General features: G+C 64.9%; 3 protein-coding genes across 7 annotated transcripts; 2 read left to right on the top strand and 1 right to left on the bottom strand.

The window, feature by feature from the left end:
* Positions 1-654: 654 nt before the first annotated feature.
* GFUS (GDP-L-fucose synthase) lies at positions 655-5,745 on the top strand. Of its 3 annotated transcripts, none has more exons than XM_059395317.1 (11): positions 655-760; positions 1,700-1,856; positions 2,195-2,309; positions 3,461-3,589; positions 3,666-3,739; positions 3,932-4,065; positions 4,164-4,228; positions 4,577-4,643; positions 4,815-4,894; positions 5,058-5,157; positions 5,405-5,745. In XM_059395317.1, exons 2-11 carry the CDS (start codon positions 1,711-1,713, stop codon positions 5,458-5,460), a joined length of 966 nt encoding a protein of 321 aa, XP_059251300.1. In that variant the 5' UTR covers positions 655-760; positions 1,700-1,710; the 3' UTR covers positions 5,461-5,745. The 3 variants fall into 3 exon arrangements, with proteins under 3 accessions (XP_059251300.1, XP_059251299.1, XP_059251298.1); XM_059395315.1 differs by lacking the exon at positions 655-760 and adding an exon at positions 869-1,328; XM_059395316.1 differs by lacking the exons at positions 655-760; positions 3,461-3,589 and adding an exon at positions 863-1,328.
* Positions 5,746-8,052: 2,307 nt separating this feature from the next.
* Positions 8,053-13,728, top strand: PYCR3 (pyrroline-5-carboxylate reductase 3). 3 transcript variants are annotated; one of them, XR_009403306.1, is made up of 8 exons: positions 8,053-8,191; positions 9,690-9,754; positions 10,220-10,399; positions 10,743-10,955; positions 11,268-11,360; positions 11,563-11,752; positions 12,204-12,340; positions 13,382-13,728. XR_009403306.1 is itself a non-coding variant. In XM_059395309.1 (7 exons), exons 1-6 carry the CDS (start codon positions 8,089-8,091, stop codon positions 11,743-11,745), a joined length of 837 nt encoding a protein of 278 aa, XP_059251292.1. In that variant the 5' UTR covers positions 8,053-8,088; the 3' UTR covers positions 11,746-11,752; positions 12,204-12,956. The 3 variants fall into 3 exon arrangements, 1 of the variants encoding a protein (XP_059251292.1); XR_009403305.1 differs by lacking the exon at positions 13,382-13,728 and adding an exon at positions 12,871-12,956; XM_059395309.1 differs by lacking the exon at positions 13,382-13,728 and having other exon boundaries at positions 12,204-12,956.
* A 56-nt stretch (positions 13,729-13,784) lies between these two features.
* On the bottom strand, positions 13,785-17,705 carry TIGD5 (tigger transposable element derived 5). Its single transcript, XM_059395308.1, has one exon. It carries the CDS (start codon positions 17,670-17,672, stop codon positions 15,885-15,887), a length of 1,788 nt encoding a protein of 595 aa, XP_059251291.1. The 5' UTR covers positions 17,673-17,705; the 3' UTR covers positions 13,785-15,884.
* Between the last annotated feature and the right edge of the window lie 53 nt (positions 17,706-17,758).

Below are 17,758 nucleotides of genomic sequence, written 5' to 3'. Positions count from 1 at the left end.
GGGGTGTGCCCTCGTCGGGTGTGCCCTCGTCGGGGTGTGCCCTCGTCGGGTGTGCCCTCGTCGGGGTGTGCCCTCGTCGGGTGTGCCCTCGTCGGGGTGTGCCCTCCCGCGGGGCGGTGTCCACACCGGAGCGCAGCGCAGCTCGCCCGCCTGAGCAAGGCCGGTTGCCGGGAACTGCTTGCATTTACAGCGAAGGCCCGCGGGTCCAGGGCGACAAGTCACCGGGGGACCCTACGGACCCGGCAGACCCATCACGGTGGCGGGAGAAGGCGAGGGACAGGGCAGGGCTTGTCACCCGGGGACCCGAAGGACCCGTCCGGACTGTGCCCTGGCCGTCGTCATCCCTTCGGCCCCGGCAGCCGGCACCTCAGCCCCTGAGGCCGGCCCACGGACGGCCGCTGTCCCTGGAGCCGCGGACCAGCGCCTGCCGCTCCCCGGTGCTGAGGCTGCGGAGTCTCAGCGTCCCCCACCCTCCGGGGCTGGGAGAACGGAGTCTCCGCCCAGCGCCCGGCGGCAGCCGCGGCGGGACCCGCCCAGCCCGGGCCGAGCCGCGAGAACTACATTTCCCAGATTGCTGCGCGTCCCCAGACCCCACTTCCCAGCAGCGCCCGGGGCGTCCCCGAGGACTTCATTTCCCAGAGTGCCGAGGGCAAGCCCGTAGGTGCCCTCCCGGTCCCGCCCCCTCCACCTGGCAGCCGCACGAGGCTGGAGACTCAAGCCCCTGACGGAAGCCGCTCTCCAGGCGACGGGCAGGTCGCAGGTGAGACGACGCGGGGCTCCGAGGGTCCCCGCACGAAACCCGGCGTGGCGAGCCGGGACCCGGGCCCTGGCTGTTGCGTGACAGCCGGAGAGTCCTGAGGGGTGGCGGGGCTCCGAGGGCGTGGAAGGGGACCCCAGGGCATGGGCGTGGCGTGGGAGGAGTCCTCACCAGCTCCCCAGCCTGCTGCGGGGCTGCCCGCGCGGCCTGGAGCCGCCGATGTCGGGGCAGTGTCCCCTCCCGGCGATGCTGACCATGGGGCCCTGCAGCCGGGTCAGAGCCATCTTGCAGGGACGCGAGCAGATTTTTGGCCCGAGGATAGAGTACTCAAGGGTGGTGGTGCCCTGAGGCCTGTCCGGTTCTGAGCCGGAAGCCCCACTTGCCCAGGAGGAACTTGGCTGGCAAAGTCTCTCCTGGACCAGCTGGCCGCGAGGGTGGGCATTGAACCGCAAACAGGGTGCTGCCCCTTCCTTGCCTGTGGCATGTGAACTTTGGCTGGGAGTAACCTTCATGGCATGGGCCAGGAGCCCCCAAACCCAAGATCGTCGGCCTAACCACGTGTCCGCTCGAGGTGTGCCGACTGTCCTCTTTCTTGGCGCAGTGTGGGTCTTGGGTTGGGCCTGCAGGGCACAGTCTGGGACCAGGCTCTCTTGGTTGGGTGGCAGCACCAAGGCCTCTGTGCAGATCTCGGGCTCCGTAGGGAATGGGGCTGGGAGGGGGAGACTCAGGCTATCTGGGTCTCTGTGGTCCTTATCAGGCCCTCTTTTCTCCCTGTGGTCGGAGGGGCGCGGGGTGGTTCTCATCCTGTTCCACTTGCCACGGGAAACCCTGGGCTAGCCCGTGGATGGTTGCTGTGGGATCCAGTGCTAAGGGGAGTGACCCCAAGCAGGGGCATCTCCAGGGAGTGGGGTTCTGTCTGCCTCCCACCATTTGCCTCCACAGGTGCAGTCAACATGAGTGAGCCTGGAGGGTCAGTCCGAGTGCTAGTGACAGGGGGATCTGGGCTGGTGGGCAGAGCCATCCAAGAGGTGGTAGCAGATGGAGCTGGACTGCCTGGAGAGGACTGGGTGTTCGTCTCCTCCAAGGACGCGGATCTTACGTGAGTGGACCCATCCGTGGAGCAAAGCCTTCAGAACCAGAGCTCCAGGCCAGCCCTGTCCCTGAGCCTGGTAGCCTCATGTCTGGGTCCTTCCTGCCCGGTGGCTGGCCCGGCTTGGGTGTGTGCAGCTCTGCTTCTCAGCAAACATCCTCAAATCTATTCCTGGAAGCTCACGCCCTCATAAGAGCCAGTGCCTGAACCGGCCACTTTCCTGTTTGGCAGCACCTCCTGCCATCAGCCCTGCCTCCAGCCTCCAGTGCCCCAACCCCAGGGCGCTAGTTCCTTCCCTCAGGCCTCCAGAGGCCTCCTCAGGCCTCTGATGGCCTGACTCCTCTCAGGGACGCTGCACAGACCCGAGCCCTGTTTGAAAAGGTCCGGCCCACACATGTCATCCACCTTGCGGCAATGGTGGGGGGCCTGTTCCGGAATATCAAATACAACCTGGACTTCTGGGTGAGTATGAGGGCCCCATGCAGCACTGGGAACTTCTTGGTTGGCTTCCTATGCTTATGTTTTGGCTCCAGGAAGTCCCTGAAGGTCAATCTTGGCCCAACTGGGTGGGGGCAGTCCGTGTGGAGTCCCCAGTGATCCACATTTGCTTGGCAGGTAGACAGGCAAGCTGGGAGGCCTGTGAACCCAGTAGGAGAAGTCATGGAGCTGACTGGGGGGCTGGGGGAACCGAGAGAAACAAGTATTTGCTTCTTGACCCTGGTAGGGTTGGTTTCTACCCCTGAGCCCTCTGGGCCTCTAGACCCTCCTGCTCCTGGACTTCTGTGGTCCAGCCGCACTGAACCAGGCCTGCCAAGCCTTCTGGGGTGCAGAGATGTGAGCTGGGCTCTGGGTCTGAGGCATCTGGCCTGGGGGCATGAGGTGTGGAAAGGGCAGGAGGAGAGCAGAGCTCTCTGCCTACAGCCCTGCTTCTGCCAGGCTGTTCCCCTGAGGCTTGACCCCACTAGCTCTGGGCATCTGGTCTTGGTGTGATTCAGCTCTGCATCAGGCAAAGCGATGGCAGAGGCTCGGGTCAGATTCTGCCCAAGGCCCATGTCATGCCAGAGATCTCCCTGTCTCAGTAGCACTCGTCCTAGAAGCCTGCCTGGGTGCCGTCTCTCCCTCTCCTAAAAGTGGTACAAATGCCCAGTTTCCTCCCAGGATCCAGGGAAAGGGGGGGCAGGGGAGGAGTGGGGCTGGCCAAGGCTTCTCTGCTATTGGGTGGTGTGGTTGGGTAGGCTCCTCTGGGGTAAAGGAATGGAGGGACCCCTTCTCCCCATCCTTGCCGCTGGACCAGATTGGGCCTGCCCTCAGCATCTGTGTGGGTGAGGTCCAACCCTGAGCTAGGGGGTGTGGTCCTGTCCTCCGGCGCCCTCCCAGAACCCCAGGGCTGGGGTAGGGATGGGGAGGATGTAGCAGGTTTGGAGGGGCCGTGGTTTCTGGAAGGTCTATGCTGGGAGGTGTTGGCTTGTCCCAGGAAGCGGTTCAGGTGCTGCCCTCGTGGGAGGGACCAGAGTGTGTCCAGCTCTGTCCCCGGAGGGGCAGGTATGGGCTGGAGTCCTGCCTGGAGGGGCTTGAATCTGCCCTGCCCCACCCCCCCCCCCCCCCCACGGCAGAGGAAAAACGTGCACATCAACGACAACGTCCTGCACTCGGCCTTCGAGGTGGGCGTGCGTAAAGTGGTCTCCTGCCTGTCTACCTGTATCTTCCCGGACAAGACCACCTATCCTATCGACGAGACCATGGTGAGGGGCGGGGCCAGCAGGGGCGGGGCCAGCAGGGGCGGGGCCAGGAAAGCAAAGGCTTCCCCTGCTCCCCTAGATCCACAATGGGCCGCCGCACAGCAGCAATTTTGGCTACTCCTATGCCAAGAGGATGATCGACGTGCAGAACAGGTCCTCCGCCCACGTGCCCAGCTGAGACCCGACAGGAAAAGGGAGGAGGGCCCCGTGGGTTCCCCGGGCAGGGCTCGCACCCTTCACGGCCCTCTTCGCGGGGCTTGGGTTTCTGCATCCATGAGGCCAGGGCGGGTGCGGTGGGTCCGCGGTCCCAGGGCAAGGGCCGGAGGAGACGTTGGGACTTCACAGGGCCTACTTCCAGCAGCATGGCTGCACTTTCACCGCTGTCATCCCCACTAACGTCTTTGGGCCCCACGACAACTTCAACATTGAGGACGGCCACGTGCTGCCCGGCCTCATCCACAAGGTGCACCTGGCCAAGAGTGAGTGCCTGCTTGTGAGGCCCCAGGGCCTCAGCTGGGAGGAGGCATGGTGACTGGCACAGCCCTCCCCAACACCTGCCCCCTCCCTGAATCTACAGGCAGCGGCTCCGCCCTGACGGTCTGGGGCACCGGGAGGCCACGGAGGCAGTTCATCTACTCACGGGTTGGTGTGGGGTGGCGTCTAGCTCTCCTCCCAAGTGTTTCCTGGCTGTGGGAAGGCCATAGCGTGAGGGAGCCTGGGAAAGGAACTGGGGTCCAGGTTGAGCAGTCACAGGTGCTCCCTGGGTCCCTGTAGGCACCTGTCCCTCTGGGTGTCGCCAGGTGTAGCACTGAGCTCAGTGAGAGATGTGACTCTCTGTTGGGGGGAGCTGGCTGAGAGCCACCCAAAGGGAGAGACTTCTGGCCCCAGTGGAGCCCAGGCTGTGCCCTCACCGAGCAGAGCACCTAGGAGGGGTGGCCTTTGGGTCCATGTGGCCGTAACTTGTGGCCTTTGACCCTGTGTGACTTCTAGGACCTGGCCCGGCTCTTTGTTTGGGTCCTGCGGGAGTACAATGAGGTGGAGCCCATCATCCTGTCAGGTGCGTCCCCCTCGGCGCCGCTGCCACTGGGGCAGGGCAGAGCCCATGTTCGTCCTGGGAGCAGCTAGGGTTGGGAATAAGTATCGTGGCGGACTGGGTGACAGCGAGGCCAGGCGGAGGAGGCCTGACCTGGCTGTTGGCCCCTGCCCCCCCGCCCCCGCTCCCCCACAGTGGGCGAGGAGGATGAGGTCTCCATCCAGGAGGCAGCTGAAGCTGTGGTGGAGGCCATGGACTTCCATGGGGAGGTCACCGTATCCTTTGGCTCTGACGCACCCAAGATGGCTCTTCCCCTGGCAGCTGGAGAGGAGGGGTGGTGCTCTGTCCCCAAGGCTCCCCCTGGGAAAGGCAGAAGAGGTTCAAGGGCAGGCTGGGGCAGGATCACCCCTTCTGCTGTGGCCTTGACCAGGCACCTAGTTTGATACAACCAAATCGGATGGGCAGTTTAAGAAGACGGCCAGTAACAGGAAGCTTCGGACCTACCTGCCCAACTTCCGGTTTACACCCTTCAAGCAGGGTGAGCCCCCTGGTCCTCCCACCCATCCCTCGGGACCTCCTGTCCCCTCCTTCCTGGCTTGGGCGTCCCTGCTTCAAGCTGCAGACCCCCTCAGGGTCTGGTGTCCAAACCCTTGTCGGGGAGGCAGGACACAGAAGGGGTAACTGCCTGTGTCGTCGGGGCCTCTGGCCTCCCCCCGTCCTCCAGCGGAGATCAGTGCAGGCCCAGCCCTCACCTGCCTCCACCTGTCTCCTGCCCACTTCTGCAGCTGTGAAGGAGACCTGCGCCTGGTTCACCCAGAACTATGAGCAGGCCCGGAAGTGAAGCGTGGCGTGCGGGTAGGCGCCGGTTGCCGCCGAGGCCTCGGAGACAGATCCTGCGGGAGTGGAGGGCACTGCCTGACAATCTGGGCCCACCTTCTAGTCCTCTGCCAGGGCGGCTCTGGGCAGCTGTGCAGTGGGGCTGCCGTTCATGTCTGTCCTCAGGGAAACCAAGGGCTGGCCAGGCCCGGCACCTTGCTCCCCAACACCAGTCCTGGGGTCCTGAGTGTGTCCCCTCCTAATCCTGCTCTCCCACTCCCTGGGAGGTAATAAAGTCCATTTTCCCAGGCCTGGTCCCAGCAGCTCTCTGCCACCCCCTCCCACCCTGAGCCAGACTAACCCCAGGCTAACCATTCATCTGCTGACCGCTCAGCCTGCTGGGCCAAGGTGGCTGACTGTCCCTGGAGTAGTAGGGCAGCAGCGGCTGGCAAAGCAGGTGTGCAGGTGAGAAGCAGGCCGGCTGCAGCGGGGAGGTGGTGGCTGGTCAGCTGGTGGGGATGCAGGATAGATAGGGTACCTGTAGCAGTCCCGGCGGGCGCCGTGGCCACAGCTTAGTCTTTCCATGGATGTCCTGTGCAGGCCTGGGTGACCTGAACTCCCTGGGCCTACCTGTCAGTGCTGGGACTTTGCGGGACAAAGCTGGTACCGGATTTGGACAGGCTGAGTAGGCATGTGGATGGCTCCAAGGGGGAGATGATGAGCGGCCCCCAGGAGAGAGCTGTACCAGGCCTGGGCCCTCCTCTGCGTAGCCCTCGGACGGCAGCTTGTGATGGGGCCTAGCCTGCCCTTCTACCCCGGAGTAGCAGGTGTCACAAAGGAGGCCTGCTGGGCCTGGTGGGTGGGGGTGAGCCACACAGACCTTCCGGATCTCAGCAGGAATCCGGCCAAGTCCCCAGGGTGGTCAGTCAGTGCTGGGGTGTGGACTCAGGAGTGCCCAACTCCAAAATCCTCAGATACCTTCCCTGGCTCCAGACCTGCCCTTGCTCCTGGGTCACCCTCTGTCGTCCTCATGCTGGTGGCTCCCAGACTCCTTTGGACCCCAGAAGTGCCTGGCGTCATGATAATTTTTTCCTCTGTTCAGGAAGCATGAGCCACGCTCCATCTCCATTCCTGTGAGTGCGCCACTGTGTTTACTACAGATGGGCGGGGGCCCCAACTGGAAGGCGGTCCTCCAACAGCTGCCCATCCTCTGCGGCCAGGTGGCCTTCTCACTTGCTCAGGGCAGGGCTCACACACTGTGGGGGTAGCGCTGAATAAAGGAGGGGGGTTTAGTGTTGAAGCGCTTATAATGTGTCAAAGTAGAGTTTAGAATAACAAAACATTTTTAAAAATGCAATCTTTATTTTAAAAAATATTTTTATTTATTTGACAGAGATCACAAATAGAGAGGCAGACAGGGAGAGAGGGAGAAGCAGGCTCCCGGCAGCGCAGAGAGCCCCATGCGGGTCTCCATCCCAGGTCAGATCCTGAGATCATGACCTGAGCTGAAGGCAGAGGCTTAAACCACTGAGCCACTCAGGCGCCCCTAAATGTAATCTTTAAAGAAACCTACAATCTTAGATTTTCAAGCCTTATTTTACCCGTGTCAATTAAAAGTTAAAGTACTCCACCCCTACCCTCCGTCAGTTTGGCCCCCTGCGGCCGCCGAGCACTCCATCGCCCCGCCCCCCACTCCCTCGGATCAGCAAGATGGGCCGGGTCTCCACTGGAGACCCCGGCCTCAGGAAGGCCTCTCCTGCTTCATGCAGCAGCCTGGGAAGCCCAGGAAAACCGGAATCCAAGCTGGTTGTTGGAGCTTCTTAACCCCGTTCAGCGACAGGCCGCTGCTCCCGTTCCCCTGGCAGCGCCCGCGTTACACTGGCACCTGGACTCGCTAAGGCTTGCAGAGGGGCTGACCACAAGCCCCGACCCGGCAGCCCTGCCCTCCGCACCTGAGTCCACTCCCCGGCTCCAGAGGCCCAGGGCGCCCCGAGGACGCGGCTCCCACCCAGAGACACCGGCCAAAGGCTGGCACGGCTCCGCTCCCCAGCTCCTGCCATGTCCCGATGGCGGGGTGTGGGGCCCGGGGTCCAGGCCCTGCCGGCCCCGGCCTTTCATCAGAGTCAGGGCGAATGCTTCCTCCTGGAAGCTAAGCTGCCCCGCAGCCCCCGCCGGAGCTTTCCGGCCTCCGCAGCGTCCCCGCGAGGGACACCCACCACGCACGCTCCAGGGCGCAGACCGCCGGGACAGTCAGAGGAACCCCCACCCTTCCCGACCCTTCGCCTCTGAATGGGGCCTCTCCAGCGGTCTACACCACGCACCCGGAGCCTGCCACGCGAGCACCGGCCGGGAGCAAGCGGCCCAAGCTTCCGCCGCCGCGCAGCCAGCGTCTCGCGGACCGTTGGGGGCCCCGCCCCGCCCCGCGCCTCGCGCTCTCTCGCGCGCTCTCTGTCTCTCTCGGTCTCTCTCTCGGACCAATGAGCCCCGGGGCAGGGACTCGCTTCGGAGCGCGCGTGCAGCGCGGGGCCCGGAAGGGGGCGGGCAGAGCGTCAAGCCCCGGGAGCCAATCGACGAAGACAGGGGCGAGGTGGCGTAGCCCATTGGCTGGGCCGCGGGCGTGGGGCGGGGCACGGTCGGCTCGGGCCTTGGCAACATGGCGGCGGCGGCGGCGGAGGCCGGGGCAGGCCCGCTTCGCGTGGGCTTCGTCGGCGCGGGACGTATGGCGGAGGCCATCGCGCAGGGCTTCATCCGCGCAGGTGGGGCGCCGCGGGCGTGGGCGCGTGGGTGCCCGGGTCGAGCCGGCGGGCGTCCGACGCGCGCCCGACGTGCGAGGGAAGGGCTCCCCTGCCCGGGGGGAGGCGCCGCGCAGCGCCCGCGGGCGAGGACGAGGGCCACAGGCCGGCCCTCCGCGCGGGGCCGCCGGCGGGGCCGGGGCGGGCCGCGGACTCTGCCTCCTCCGCGCGGCGGCCGGGGTGCGCGGGGGCGCGGAGAGCTGGCGGTGCCCGCGGCGGCCGTGGGGCTCGAGGGGCCGCTCGTGCAGGGCGCGTCCGAGGGGACGGAGCGCAGCGAGCGAGAAGGTGGCGTGTCGGGGGTGGTAGCGCCGGCGCGGGTGCCGTTTGCTGGCGTTGGGTCGAGTGAAGTGGATCGGCGGCGACTTGGTCTTCCCCTCGCACTCGCTCGACGGGCCTGCGGGGACTGTGAGGCGCAGGGTTTGGCGGCCGCGTGGCCCTCGGGCAGCCTCGCCGCGGGGCTGGGACCCCCGCGAACTTCTGGTCCGCCGCCCGGGCCCAGGGCCTGACTTGGAGACGGCGACTCTGTCCTGTTTGGGTGCCAGCCCCGCTGCGCCGCAGGCTGCAGGTGTCCTCCCCGTGGGGAGAGAGAATTCTCCGTCCTTCGCATTGCTGCGTGTGGGGCGCTTTCCTGGTCTCGCCCCACTAGATGCTACGAGCATCCCCGCCGTGACGACAGCCGAAACTGTCCCCAGAGGTTACCACATGTCCCTGGGGTTGAGGGCCAAAACTTCCCGGGAGGAGGACCACAGTGCTGTCCTGGTCTCTGTCCGCGGGATTGGGAAAGCCTTATGTGCAGGTCATGGGCTGGCTTTCCGCCTTCAGCCACAGTCAGGGTTCCGAAGGGTCAGAATCATCAGCACATAGTGGAGTGCATGTCGCAGGGGTTTCACCTGTAGAGCCGCGCGGTGTGGGGTGCTGTCCTCGTCATGACTCGTCGGCTCTGCGGTCTGCTGGTGGGTGCGCCTCTGCCTTCCTGTTAGACTGTACAGAGACTTAATCTCCCCAGCCCTGGGTGATTTCTACCGGGGGGCTCGTAGCCTCTGCTTGGACATCCCAGCACAGACACACCCCCAACACCCAGGGAAGCCCAGGTCCTACTGTGTCCCCCTCCCCACTGTGCCCACTCCTCCACCCCAGCCTTCCCATCCCTGAGTGCTGTGTCCTCATGAGACTAGCCAAGCTCTTGGGCCCTGCGTCTAGGCCGCCTGTGGATTCCGCAGGGCAGGCAGGTGGTGACGACTGACAAGCAGGATAGAATGGCGCTGTGTCTGGTTCTGGGTGCTGGGAATGCCCCTGCCAAGCACGTGGGTTCTGACAGAGTGTCAGGCCAGCTACGGGCCAGGGTGGCCCGGATGGCTGAGCGTGACACGCCCTTCAGTAAGGGACAGGCCAGGCTGGTTCCCGCTCTCCCTTCCTTCCACCCCAGCTCGGCACTGACCCTTCTGCTATTGCCTCTCTCCAGGGAAAGTGGAAGCTCGGCACATCCTGGCCAGCGCACCAACCGACAGGAACCTCTGCCACTTCCAGGTGAGCTAGGCCCCAGCTCTTCAGAATTGAGGCCTTCCTGGGGGGCTCATAGTGGCTCTTGGCCCCTGTTCCTCTGAGACAGTTCCTGGAGCCAGAGAAGTGCTAAACTTTTGAGACTGGCTGGGCTGGACTGGGAAAGGGGAGGCCAAAGACCAGAAGAAAAGTCAAAGTTGCCGAGGGCTAGGACACAGTGAAGGGTTTGTGTGCCTGTGTGTTGGGGGGCAGAGATGGTTGTGGGCACTCACTGGGGTCAGTGGGCGTGAAGAAATGCTGACATTAGGGGTCCTGTGAGGTGCAGGATTGGTCCTGCAGAGAACGGGTGGTCTGGTGAGTCTTGGCCATTGGATGTCGGGTGGTGCAGGCACTTGCAATGGGAGAGACCCGTGGGGGCCCCTGGGGATGCAGGGTGGTCTCCAGCAGGTAGGCCCATGTACCCTAGCCCCGATCCCACTGTCCCCACTGTAGGCTCTGGGCTGCCAGACCACCCACTCCAACCAGGAGGTTCTGCAGAACTGCTTGCTGGTCTTCTTTGCTACCAAGCCCCATGTCCTGCCCACTGTCCTGGCAGAGGTGGCCCCTCTGGTAACGGCTGAGCACATCTTGGTGTCTGTGGCTGCCGGGGTCTCTCTGAGCACCTTGGAAGAGGTGAGTGGCCCAGGGTGGGCGGGGGGAAGTTATGTGGGAGCTAAGGGTCTGACCCCAGAGTCCGTTCTGCTGGTCTGAACGTCCCTCCTTTTGCCATCCCAGACTGGTTGCAGCCTGGGTTCAGCCCTTTAGGAAGGTGGCATGGGTGACACCTGCGACTGACAGCCTCTCAGACCAACCCCAGCCTGAAGAGATGGCCAGGTGGCCAAGGGGGCTGGGACTCAGGTTCCTGCAGGCACCCCACCCAGGACGCAGGGGAGGGAGCCCACAGCTGGCTGCGGCACGAGCCTGCCTTGCAGGGCCAATCCCACATGACCCCTGACTCCGGCTTCTTTCTGACCAGCTGCTGCCCCCGACGGCACGGGTGTTGCGGGTCTCACCCAACCTGCCCTGCATGGTTCAGGAAGGGGCCATGGTGATGGCCCGGGGCCGCCACGCTGGAAGCAGTGAGGCCAAGCTCCTGCAGGCCCTGCTGGAAGCCTGCGGGCAGTGCGAGGAGGTGCCTGAGGCCCATGTGGACATCCACACGGGCCTCAGTGGCAGCGGTGTCGCCTTCGTAAGTGTTGCCTCGTCCCCCACCCCTAGGCCAGCCCGTGGCAAAGTGGAGACTTCAAGTCCCCGCAATGACCCCAGCCTTTGGGTTTCGATGACTTGGTACTTGGGCTGCCTGTGAGCTCAACTCTGCGCTATGTCGTTGCCTTCTTGGGCCTTTATCCAGTCAGACCCCTGGGCTCAAGCCTCAGGCCAAATTCCTGCAGTGGTGGCCAGTGTTCTGGGCTGTGTTCCTGAAGGTTGCAAGCTTTCCCCAGACTGGGAGCTACGTGCGGGAGAGTGTTGGCTTTGACAGTGTCCCCGCCCCTGCTTCCAGGTGTGTGCCTTTTCAGAGGCCCTGGCCGAGGGTGCCATCAAGATGGGTATGCCCGGCGGCCTGGCCCACCGCATCGCCGCTCAGACCCTGCTGGTGAGCGAGGGCAGCCCCTGAGGGCTCATGGGAGGGGGCATGCATGGTCTGTCTCCCAGGAGCAGTTGGAGGAGGGACAGCAGGCCCAGGCAGCCTGGATGGAGATTTGGGAAGGGGGTGGGGCGTGGAGCAGGCTGCACCAGAGGAGAAGAGGGTGCCTGCCCCCCCCCCCCCGAGTCACCCCCAGGGCCCCTCTCCCCAGGGGACAGCCAAGATGTTGCAGCAGAACGGGCAGCACCCAGCTCAGCTGCGGACAGACGTGTGCACGCCAGGCGGCACCACCATCTACGGGCTCCACGCCCTGGAGCAGGGTGGGCTGCGGGCCGCCGCCATGAGCGCCGTGGAGGCCGCCACCTGTCGGGCCAGGGAGCTCAGCGGGAAGTAGGGCACAGGTACTGGCTGTGGGCTGCCCACCCGCTCCCTCCCCCAGTCCCAGCCTTCCCTGCCCCCTGCCCTGGACTGCAGCTCCCCCACCATGAAGGAGCCTTCCGGGCTGCCCCCACCCCCGACCTCCAAGGGAGCAAGTGAGAAGGGACAGGACTAGAGGGTTCGCAGGCTGGGCGTCCCTCACCATGGGTACCCCCCCACCCCCGCCAGCACAGGGCAGAGGCATCATAGCAGTGGCCACCATCACAGGTGACTTGGGTTTGGAGGGCTGGAGCCGTGGCAGTGTGGGCCAGGGGCCCCGTGTGCTCAGCTGGTGGGTCAGCCCTTCCAACAGCTGTGTGACTGCAGCCAGCTCGGGGGCAGGGAACTGGGGGAGGACCTGGACACTGCACGGGAAATAGGCTCCTCCTCACTGAAGCCAGCGCTGGAAGGTCACCGCATCTATCTTGTCCCCAGGTTGATCTGCCACGCGTGGGGCAGCGGCAGGTCAGCTACAGGGAGCCTTGACCTTGCCAGCCCCTGAGAAGACCCTGGGGCTGAGGAGAAGCCACACCAGGTCCTTCCCTGGGGGAGCCCCACGAACAGAGCCCTGGGTAGGTCTGCCACAGGGCCGGTCCCCAGCAGGCCAGGGGAGGTCCCAGGGGATGTGCCCAGCCTGCTGCAGAGCGACGACTTGGCTTCAGCTGCGTGTGGGCCCCCTCCTCCCGCTAAGCTCCTGGCAGGTGGCAGGCACAGCTGACCCTGACAGCCGATCCCTGGGTCATCCCCGAGGGTCACCTGGCCTCCGACTGAAGGACGTGGCTCTTCGGCACACCCCACATGGAGCACCCAGCGGGGAAAGCCGGGAACTCTGGTCTCAAACCAAGGCCCTGGGGCCTTTGGGTGGACGGTGGGCTGCCTGCCGCTGTCCCCCCATGCTACCCCCGTGGCTCCTGGAGCTCCCCCTCCCCACCGAGGCCCTGGAGTGCCGGAGCTCCCCTCGCTCCCACCTGCCAGGCTGCCGGTGCCAGGCCCCCACGAGGTGGGAGTAGGCCACCTCTGGTTTGCAGCCAGTCGGTCCCGTCGGGTGGCGGCTGGGGACACCCTGCGGCAGTGCTCCCCTGCTCCCTCCCTCCGTCCCCAGCCTCCAGCTTGGCCTCCCACGCACGTCCCCAGACCACTTCTGCACCTGGCCGACCTGGGAGGTGGGAATAAAGGCGCTGTCCGATCGCTCCGAGTAACCGATCTTTAGGCTGAGAAAGCAGAGTCCAGGGGCCTGGAGGTACCTGTGAGCTGAGGCTCGGGCCCTGGGAGCTGGCAGGGTGCAGGTGGTGTGGGGATGCCGGTCACCGGTCCTGGCTGTCGGCCCTGTGGGCTGGAACCTTGCTCCTCGCCCCCCGGTGTGTGGGGGTTCAGCTGTGCGCCTTCTCATACAGCCCGAGAACCTGGCTGGGTGGGCCCGTGGGACGGGGGCGCACCTCTGGCAGGCCCAGGCGGGAGGGCAGCCGTGCCCTGGACAGGACAGGAGTCATGCGAGTGGCTTTGGGGGTCAGGCTGCAGCCTCATGAGCGGCTGCCCCACAGCTCCTCTAGTAGCCCATGCTCAGGTTACTTGAACTTCTTTCATCAGCGGTCGTGTTTCCCTCATGTTTTCAGGTTATGAGGTGTTCAAGATCTAAGCATTGCGCCAGAAGTTACAAAATTAAGACTTCAGAACTACCTACTTGGCTGAGGGTAAAGCGCACGGAACTTGATCCTCAGGGTCACGAGCTCAGAGTCATTTGACGGAGAGATTGTTTAAATAAGTAAAACGGGGTGCTTGGGTGGCTCAGTTGGAGACGTGTCTGCCTTTGACTCAGGTCGTGACCTTGGGGTCCCGGGCTCGAGTCCCGTGTTGGCCTCCCTGCTCAGCGGGGAGTCTGCTTCTCCCGCTGACCTCTCCTCTCATGCGCTCTCTCTCGCAAATAAATAAAATCTTTAAAAAATAAAGTAATTAAAATAGACGCCAAAACTCAAAAAAATGTATTAAAATAAGACTTTGGAACAGGGACACACGAAGTTGACACGAACCTTTATTATAATGCACATTGGGCCCATCTGACTGCGCGAACTGCCCCATCAGCAAGAATGGGTGTGAAAAGGTCCCTCAACAGTGCGTGTACCCCGGAAGCCCCTGGCCTGCTCAGGACACGCTCCTAGAGTCAGGCCTCACCTGTAGGCTCTCTTATCTGAGGACAAACCGCGCCCAGCTCTCCACCGTGATCCTGACTTGCTGGTCTGGGAGGCACACTCTTCCCCTCACATGCTGACTTGGCCCCCGCAGCCCACTGGCTGGCTGGGGGTAGCTTCCCAGGCTTGCAGCCCCTTTCAGCAAGGCCGTGGCTCTCAGACGGGCTCCCTTTCCTGGTTGCAGCTTGGTCTCATCCCCCCAACAGGTGCAGGTCAAGGGCAGTTTTAGCGGAACCTGCACACTGGCCTGTCTCCATCTCCCACGCCTCCCTTTCCCAGCCCACTGCCAAGCCCACTGGAGGCCCTAACAAGGACCCTCACCGAGAGCCGCTTTTTGGAAGAGCAGCTGCTTCGAGTATGCAGCCATTCAGCAGAAACTCAGGCCCAGGTACACCCTTGCCTGGTGCCCCTGTGGGCCCTGAGGTCTTCCTCTCCAGATGACCCTGGGGGGCAGGCCTGGTAGAGCAGAGGCCAGGGCCTCCCAGCCCTAGGTCCCTGAGTTGCCGTCAGATGTTATAAAAGGTAAGATGTCCCAAAACCCCGTGCCAGCTGCTTGGGTTCAAGTCGCAGGACCAGCCAGACGGCCAAAGGGGCCTCCAGGGCCACGGGCTTGAGTCAGCTATTAAGCGGGTGCACAGTCTCCAGCTGGGGGGCTGCTGCCCTGGGCCTGGCAAGTCAGGCCCCTGCCCCCAGATTTTTTTCACCCTCCCTCAGCTTCCAGATTTGAGATATATGTGTGTGACCCACACACAGACAGTACAGTTCCACGGGATGATTTCTGTTCTGACTCGTAAGGAGGTTGCTCTGGAGTCCCCTCCAGCTGCCTCCGCAGTTCATAGACACACCGCCCACCTACAGCAGGAGGAGGAGAGGCAGGGAGGGCAGAACGGCTGCCCCTGGGGGACACGGGCTGGGCCATGGACCAGCAGCCGGCCTGCAGCTAGAGCTGGGTGGGGACACCGAGCACGGCACAATTTTTCCCAAGTGGAGCCCCTCAGAAGCCTGGGTGCTGGGCTGTCGGAAGCGGCTCCTTAGCCACAGCCCTGGCAGTGCAGGGAGCGGTGGGGCGGCCTCAGAGGAGCACTAAGGCACTGTCGGGCTGCCCCCATGTGGCTGTCAGTACCACAAGCCCGCTCCGGGTGAATGGCGTGGCCGGTCCAGGGGCCCAAGTCTAGAAGGCTGCTAACTCCATAGAATAGGACAGCGGTTTGGGAGTGGAATTTTAAGGAAAACTAACAATCCCAGCGGAAGAGAAATCTTCACTCCCTGCTGCGTCCAGCACTTCGGGGTCCCCCGTCACTGGGCCCCAGCCTCTGCGGAGCCAACTTCCAAGACCAGCCGCAGGCCGCAGAATGAGACACTGTGCTGGCTGCCAGGCAAGGCATCTGTAAAAACGGGTGTAACGTGCTGAACACCAAAACGGAGCGGTGTGCCTCTGCGATGACTGCGTGGCCAGGCATGGGAACCGTGAAGCACCAGAGCTCCAGACTTGCGGGAGTGCCGGCCCCCGTCCAGTGCATGTGATGGGCCACGGGGGAGGAGGGAGGAGGTACAGGAACCGGCTCAAGGTCTCAGCCCCACAACTGCCAGAGCCGGAAAACCGAGATCGGCTCTGATTAGCGCGCTACGTCGTGAGCGTGCCAAGGGACCCCAGCTAACACCACAGACCCCGAGTGTGCTTGCCCAGGGAGGAGATGTAGGTGCCCGGGGCCCCTCTTCTAGCTCCCCCTCAGGAAGATGGGGACTGGTGGAGCCCAGCCTAACAGAGCTCCTCCAAGCCAGCCTGTGGCTGGGACCCCTGGAGCCCCCTGAGCTATGGGCTGGGCCATCCCCGAGGAGGGAAAGAGAGGAAATGGAAGACTTCGTGTGTCCCCTCCCTCCAAGTGCAGCAGGAGAACAGCCACCGTGGGGGCTGCTCAGGCTGGCTCGGTCACACCCCGTCCTCGGGGACTGCAGGAGAGGGACCGATGCCCCCCAGCCTCCGGGCCATGCTGATCAGGGAGCGCAGCTGCACCAGCTTGGGGGGCCCCACCTCCTGGGGGTCCTGATTCTCCAGCCACCGCAGAGCTGTCTCCAGACCCCGGACAGCCTCCCCAGCTGTGGGCACGGCAGCCTCCTCCTCCTCCTCCCCACCCCCCATGACAGAGGGTAGGCTGGCCAGGGTGGGAGGGGCAGCAGGGACCAGCACAGGGGGCCGACCAGGGCCTGCGTCCTCTCTGCAGCTGTCGGGCAGCCCCCCGTCATCGTCCAGGTGCAGCCACTTGGCCACCTCCTCCGGCGCCAGACGCTTGTAGGCCAGGGCTGCCAGGTGCGTGAGGTCGCTGAGCACCCGGCTGTGCTCCGCGGCCTCCTCGGCCTGGCAGGCGGGCTGCCCAGCACACTCCTCGGCGGGCCGGGGCTCGAAGGCCGCCCGTAAGCCCAGCAGCCAGCACCGCTCAATGCTGCCTGCCTGCACCAGGTCCCAGGAAAGGCCGGCCAGGTAGAGCATGTCCTTGAGCATGAAGCTGCGCATGAAGTCCAGCGGTGAGCCCCCCGCACAGGACACGGCCAGCCTCAGCAGCTCCCGCTTGTACAGCTGCTTGAAAGCGGCCACAACACCCTGCTCCAGTGGTGCCGGGATGTGCGCCCGGCTGTTGCCCTTGGACAGGAAGAGCACGCGCACAGCCCCGTCCGGGGTCTGGAGCTCTTCTGGGGGACTGAGGGGCTCAGGCCGACACCGCCGGAGGGTGTCCTCACTGTCCTCCAGGGCGGGCATCCTGGCTGCTGGGCTGGGGCAGGGCGGGTGGGCCACCAGCAGCACAGCCTTCTGCTGCAGGCAGCTGCGGCGCAGGTACCGCCTCACGCCGGGGACGAACTCCTCGAAGAACCAGCCCCGCAGCAGTGGACGGCTGAGCCAGGCGTCCGGGCTGTAGCGGTAGGAGGCGGGGAACTTGTCCTGGTTGTGGTGGCGCAGGCTAGGCGGATCTGGCAGCTGACCGATGACCAGGGGCTTCAGCTTGTGGCTGCCGGTCAGGTTGGCGGCCAGAAGCACGGTCACCCGGTCACCCCGCCAGCGCCGGCCGCAGCCCCCCGCGCCGGGGTCCCCCGCGCTCAGGGGCGCGGCCTGCTCCGGAAGCAGCTTCCAGTAGAGGCCAGTGACGTTCGCGTTGTAGATCTGCTCGTCGCCGTAGCCACCCTCCGCGGGGGGCGGCGGGGCTGGGGCCCGGTCGGGCAGGGGGCCGGCGCCCGAGCCGGGGGGCTGCGCGGGCTCCTGCTTGACGGGCGGGCCGGCCGCGGGGCCCGCGGCCAGGGGCTCGGCCTCGCCGTAGATGCGCTGGCTGGAGATGCCGTGGCGCTTCTGCCAGCGCCAGAACCAGCCGTGGCTGGCCTTGAAGGTGCACTCGGGCCCGTAGATCTGGCGCGCGAAGGCCTCGGCCTGCGCCTGGATGAGCGGCCCCGACAGCGGCACGCCGTGCTGGCGCAGCGCCAGGAACCACGAGTAGACGGCGCGGTCGATCTCCTCCTCGTTGGCCAGCCGCATCTTCTTGCGCTGCGTGCCCACCTCGCCGCCCAGCTGCTCCAGGAACCAGCGCAGCTTCGGCTCGTCCTTGAGCCAGCCGCGCAGCGTGCCGCCCGGCACCCCGAAGTCGCGGCACACGCTGGCCTGCCGCTCGCCGCCCTTGACGCGCTCGATGGCCTGCAGCTTGTCCTTGATGGAGTAGGCCTTGCGGAAGGCCATCTTCACGGCCACGCGGGGCCGCGGCCCGGGCGCCGGGGGACCCCGGCCCCAGCCGCGCGCCCGGCGCCCCCTGCGCCCGGGCCGCG

This window comes from Mustela nigripes, chromosome 3 (assembly GCF_022355385.1).
Source record: "Mustela nigripes isolate SB6536 chromosome 3, MUSNIG.SB6536, whole genome shotgun sequence".
NCBI classification, from domain to species: domain Eukaryota; kingdom Metazoa; phylum Chordata; class Mammalia; order Carnivora; family Mustelidae; genus Mustela; species Mustela nigripes.
This window is presented reverse-complemented; position numbering and strand designations above follow the sequence as displayed.

Excerpts from the sequence above, each read along its gene's own strand:
- GFUS (XM_059395315.1), top strand. The coding sequence starts at position 1,268 with ATGGCATGGGCCAGGAGCCCCCAAACCCAAGATCGTCGGCCTAACCAC. Across the intron at positions 1,857-2,194 it reads TCCAAGGACGCGGATCTTAC|GGACGCTGCACAGACCCGAG; the intron begins GTGAGTGGACCC and ends GACTCCTCTCAG. Across the intron at positions 4,644-4,814 it reads GGAGCCCATCATCCTGTCAG|TGGGCGAGGAGGATGAGGTC; the intron begins GTGCGTCCCCCT and ends GCTCCCCCACAG.
- TIGD5 (XM_059395308.1), bottom strand. The coding sequence starts at position 17,672 with ATGGCCTTCCGCAAGGCCTACTCCATCAAGGACAAGCTGCAGGCCATC.
- PYCR3 (XM_059395309.1), top strand. The coding sequence starts at position 8,089 with ATGGCGGCGGCGGCGGCGGAGGCCGGGGCAGGCCCGCTTCGCGTGGGC. Across the intron at positions 10,400-10,742 it reads CTCTGAGCACCTTGGAAGAG|CTGCTGCCCCCGACGGCACG; the intron begins GTGAGTGGCCCA and ends CTTTCTGACCAG. Across the intron at positions 10,956-11,267 it reads GTGGCAGCGGTGTCGCCTTC|GTGTGTGCCTTTTCAGAGGC; the intron begins GTAAGTGTTGCC and ends CCCTGCTTCCAG.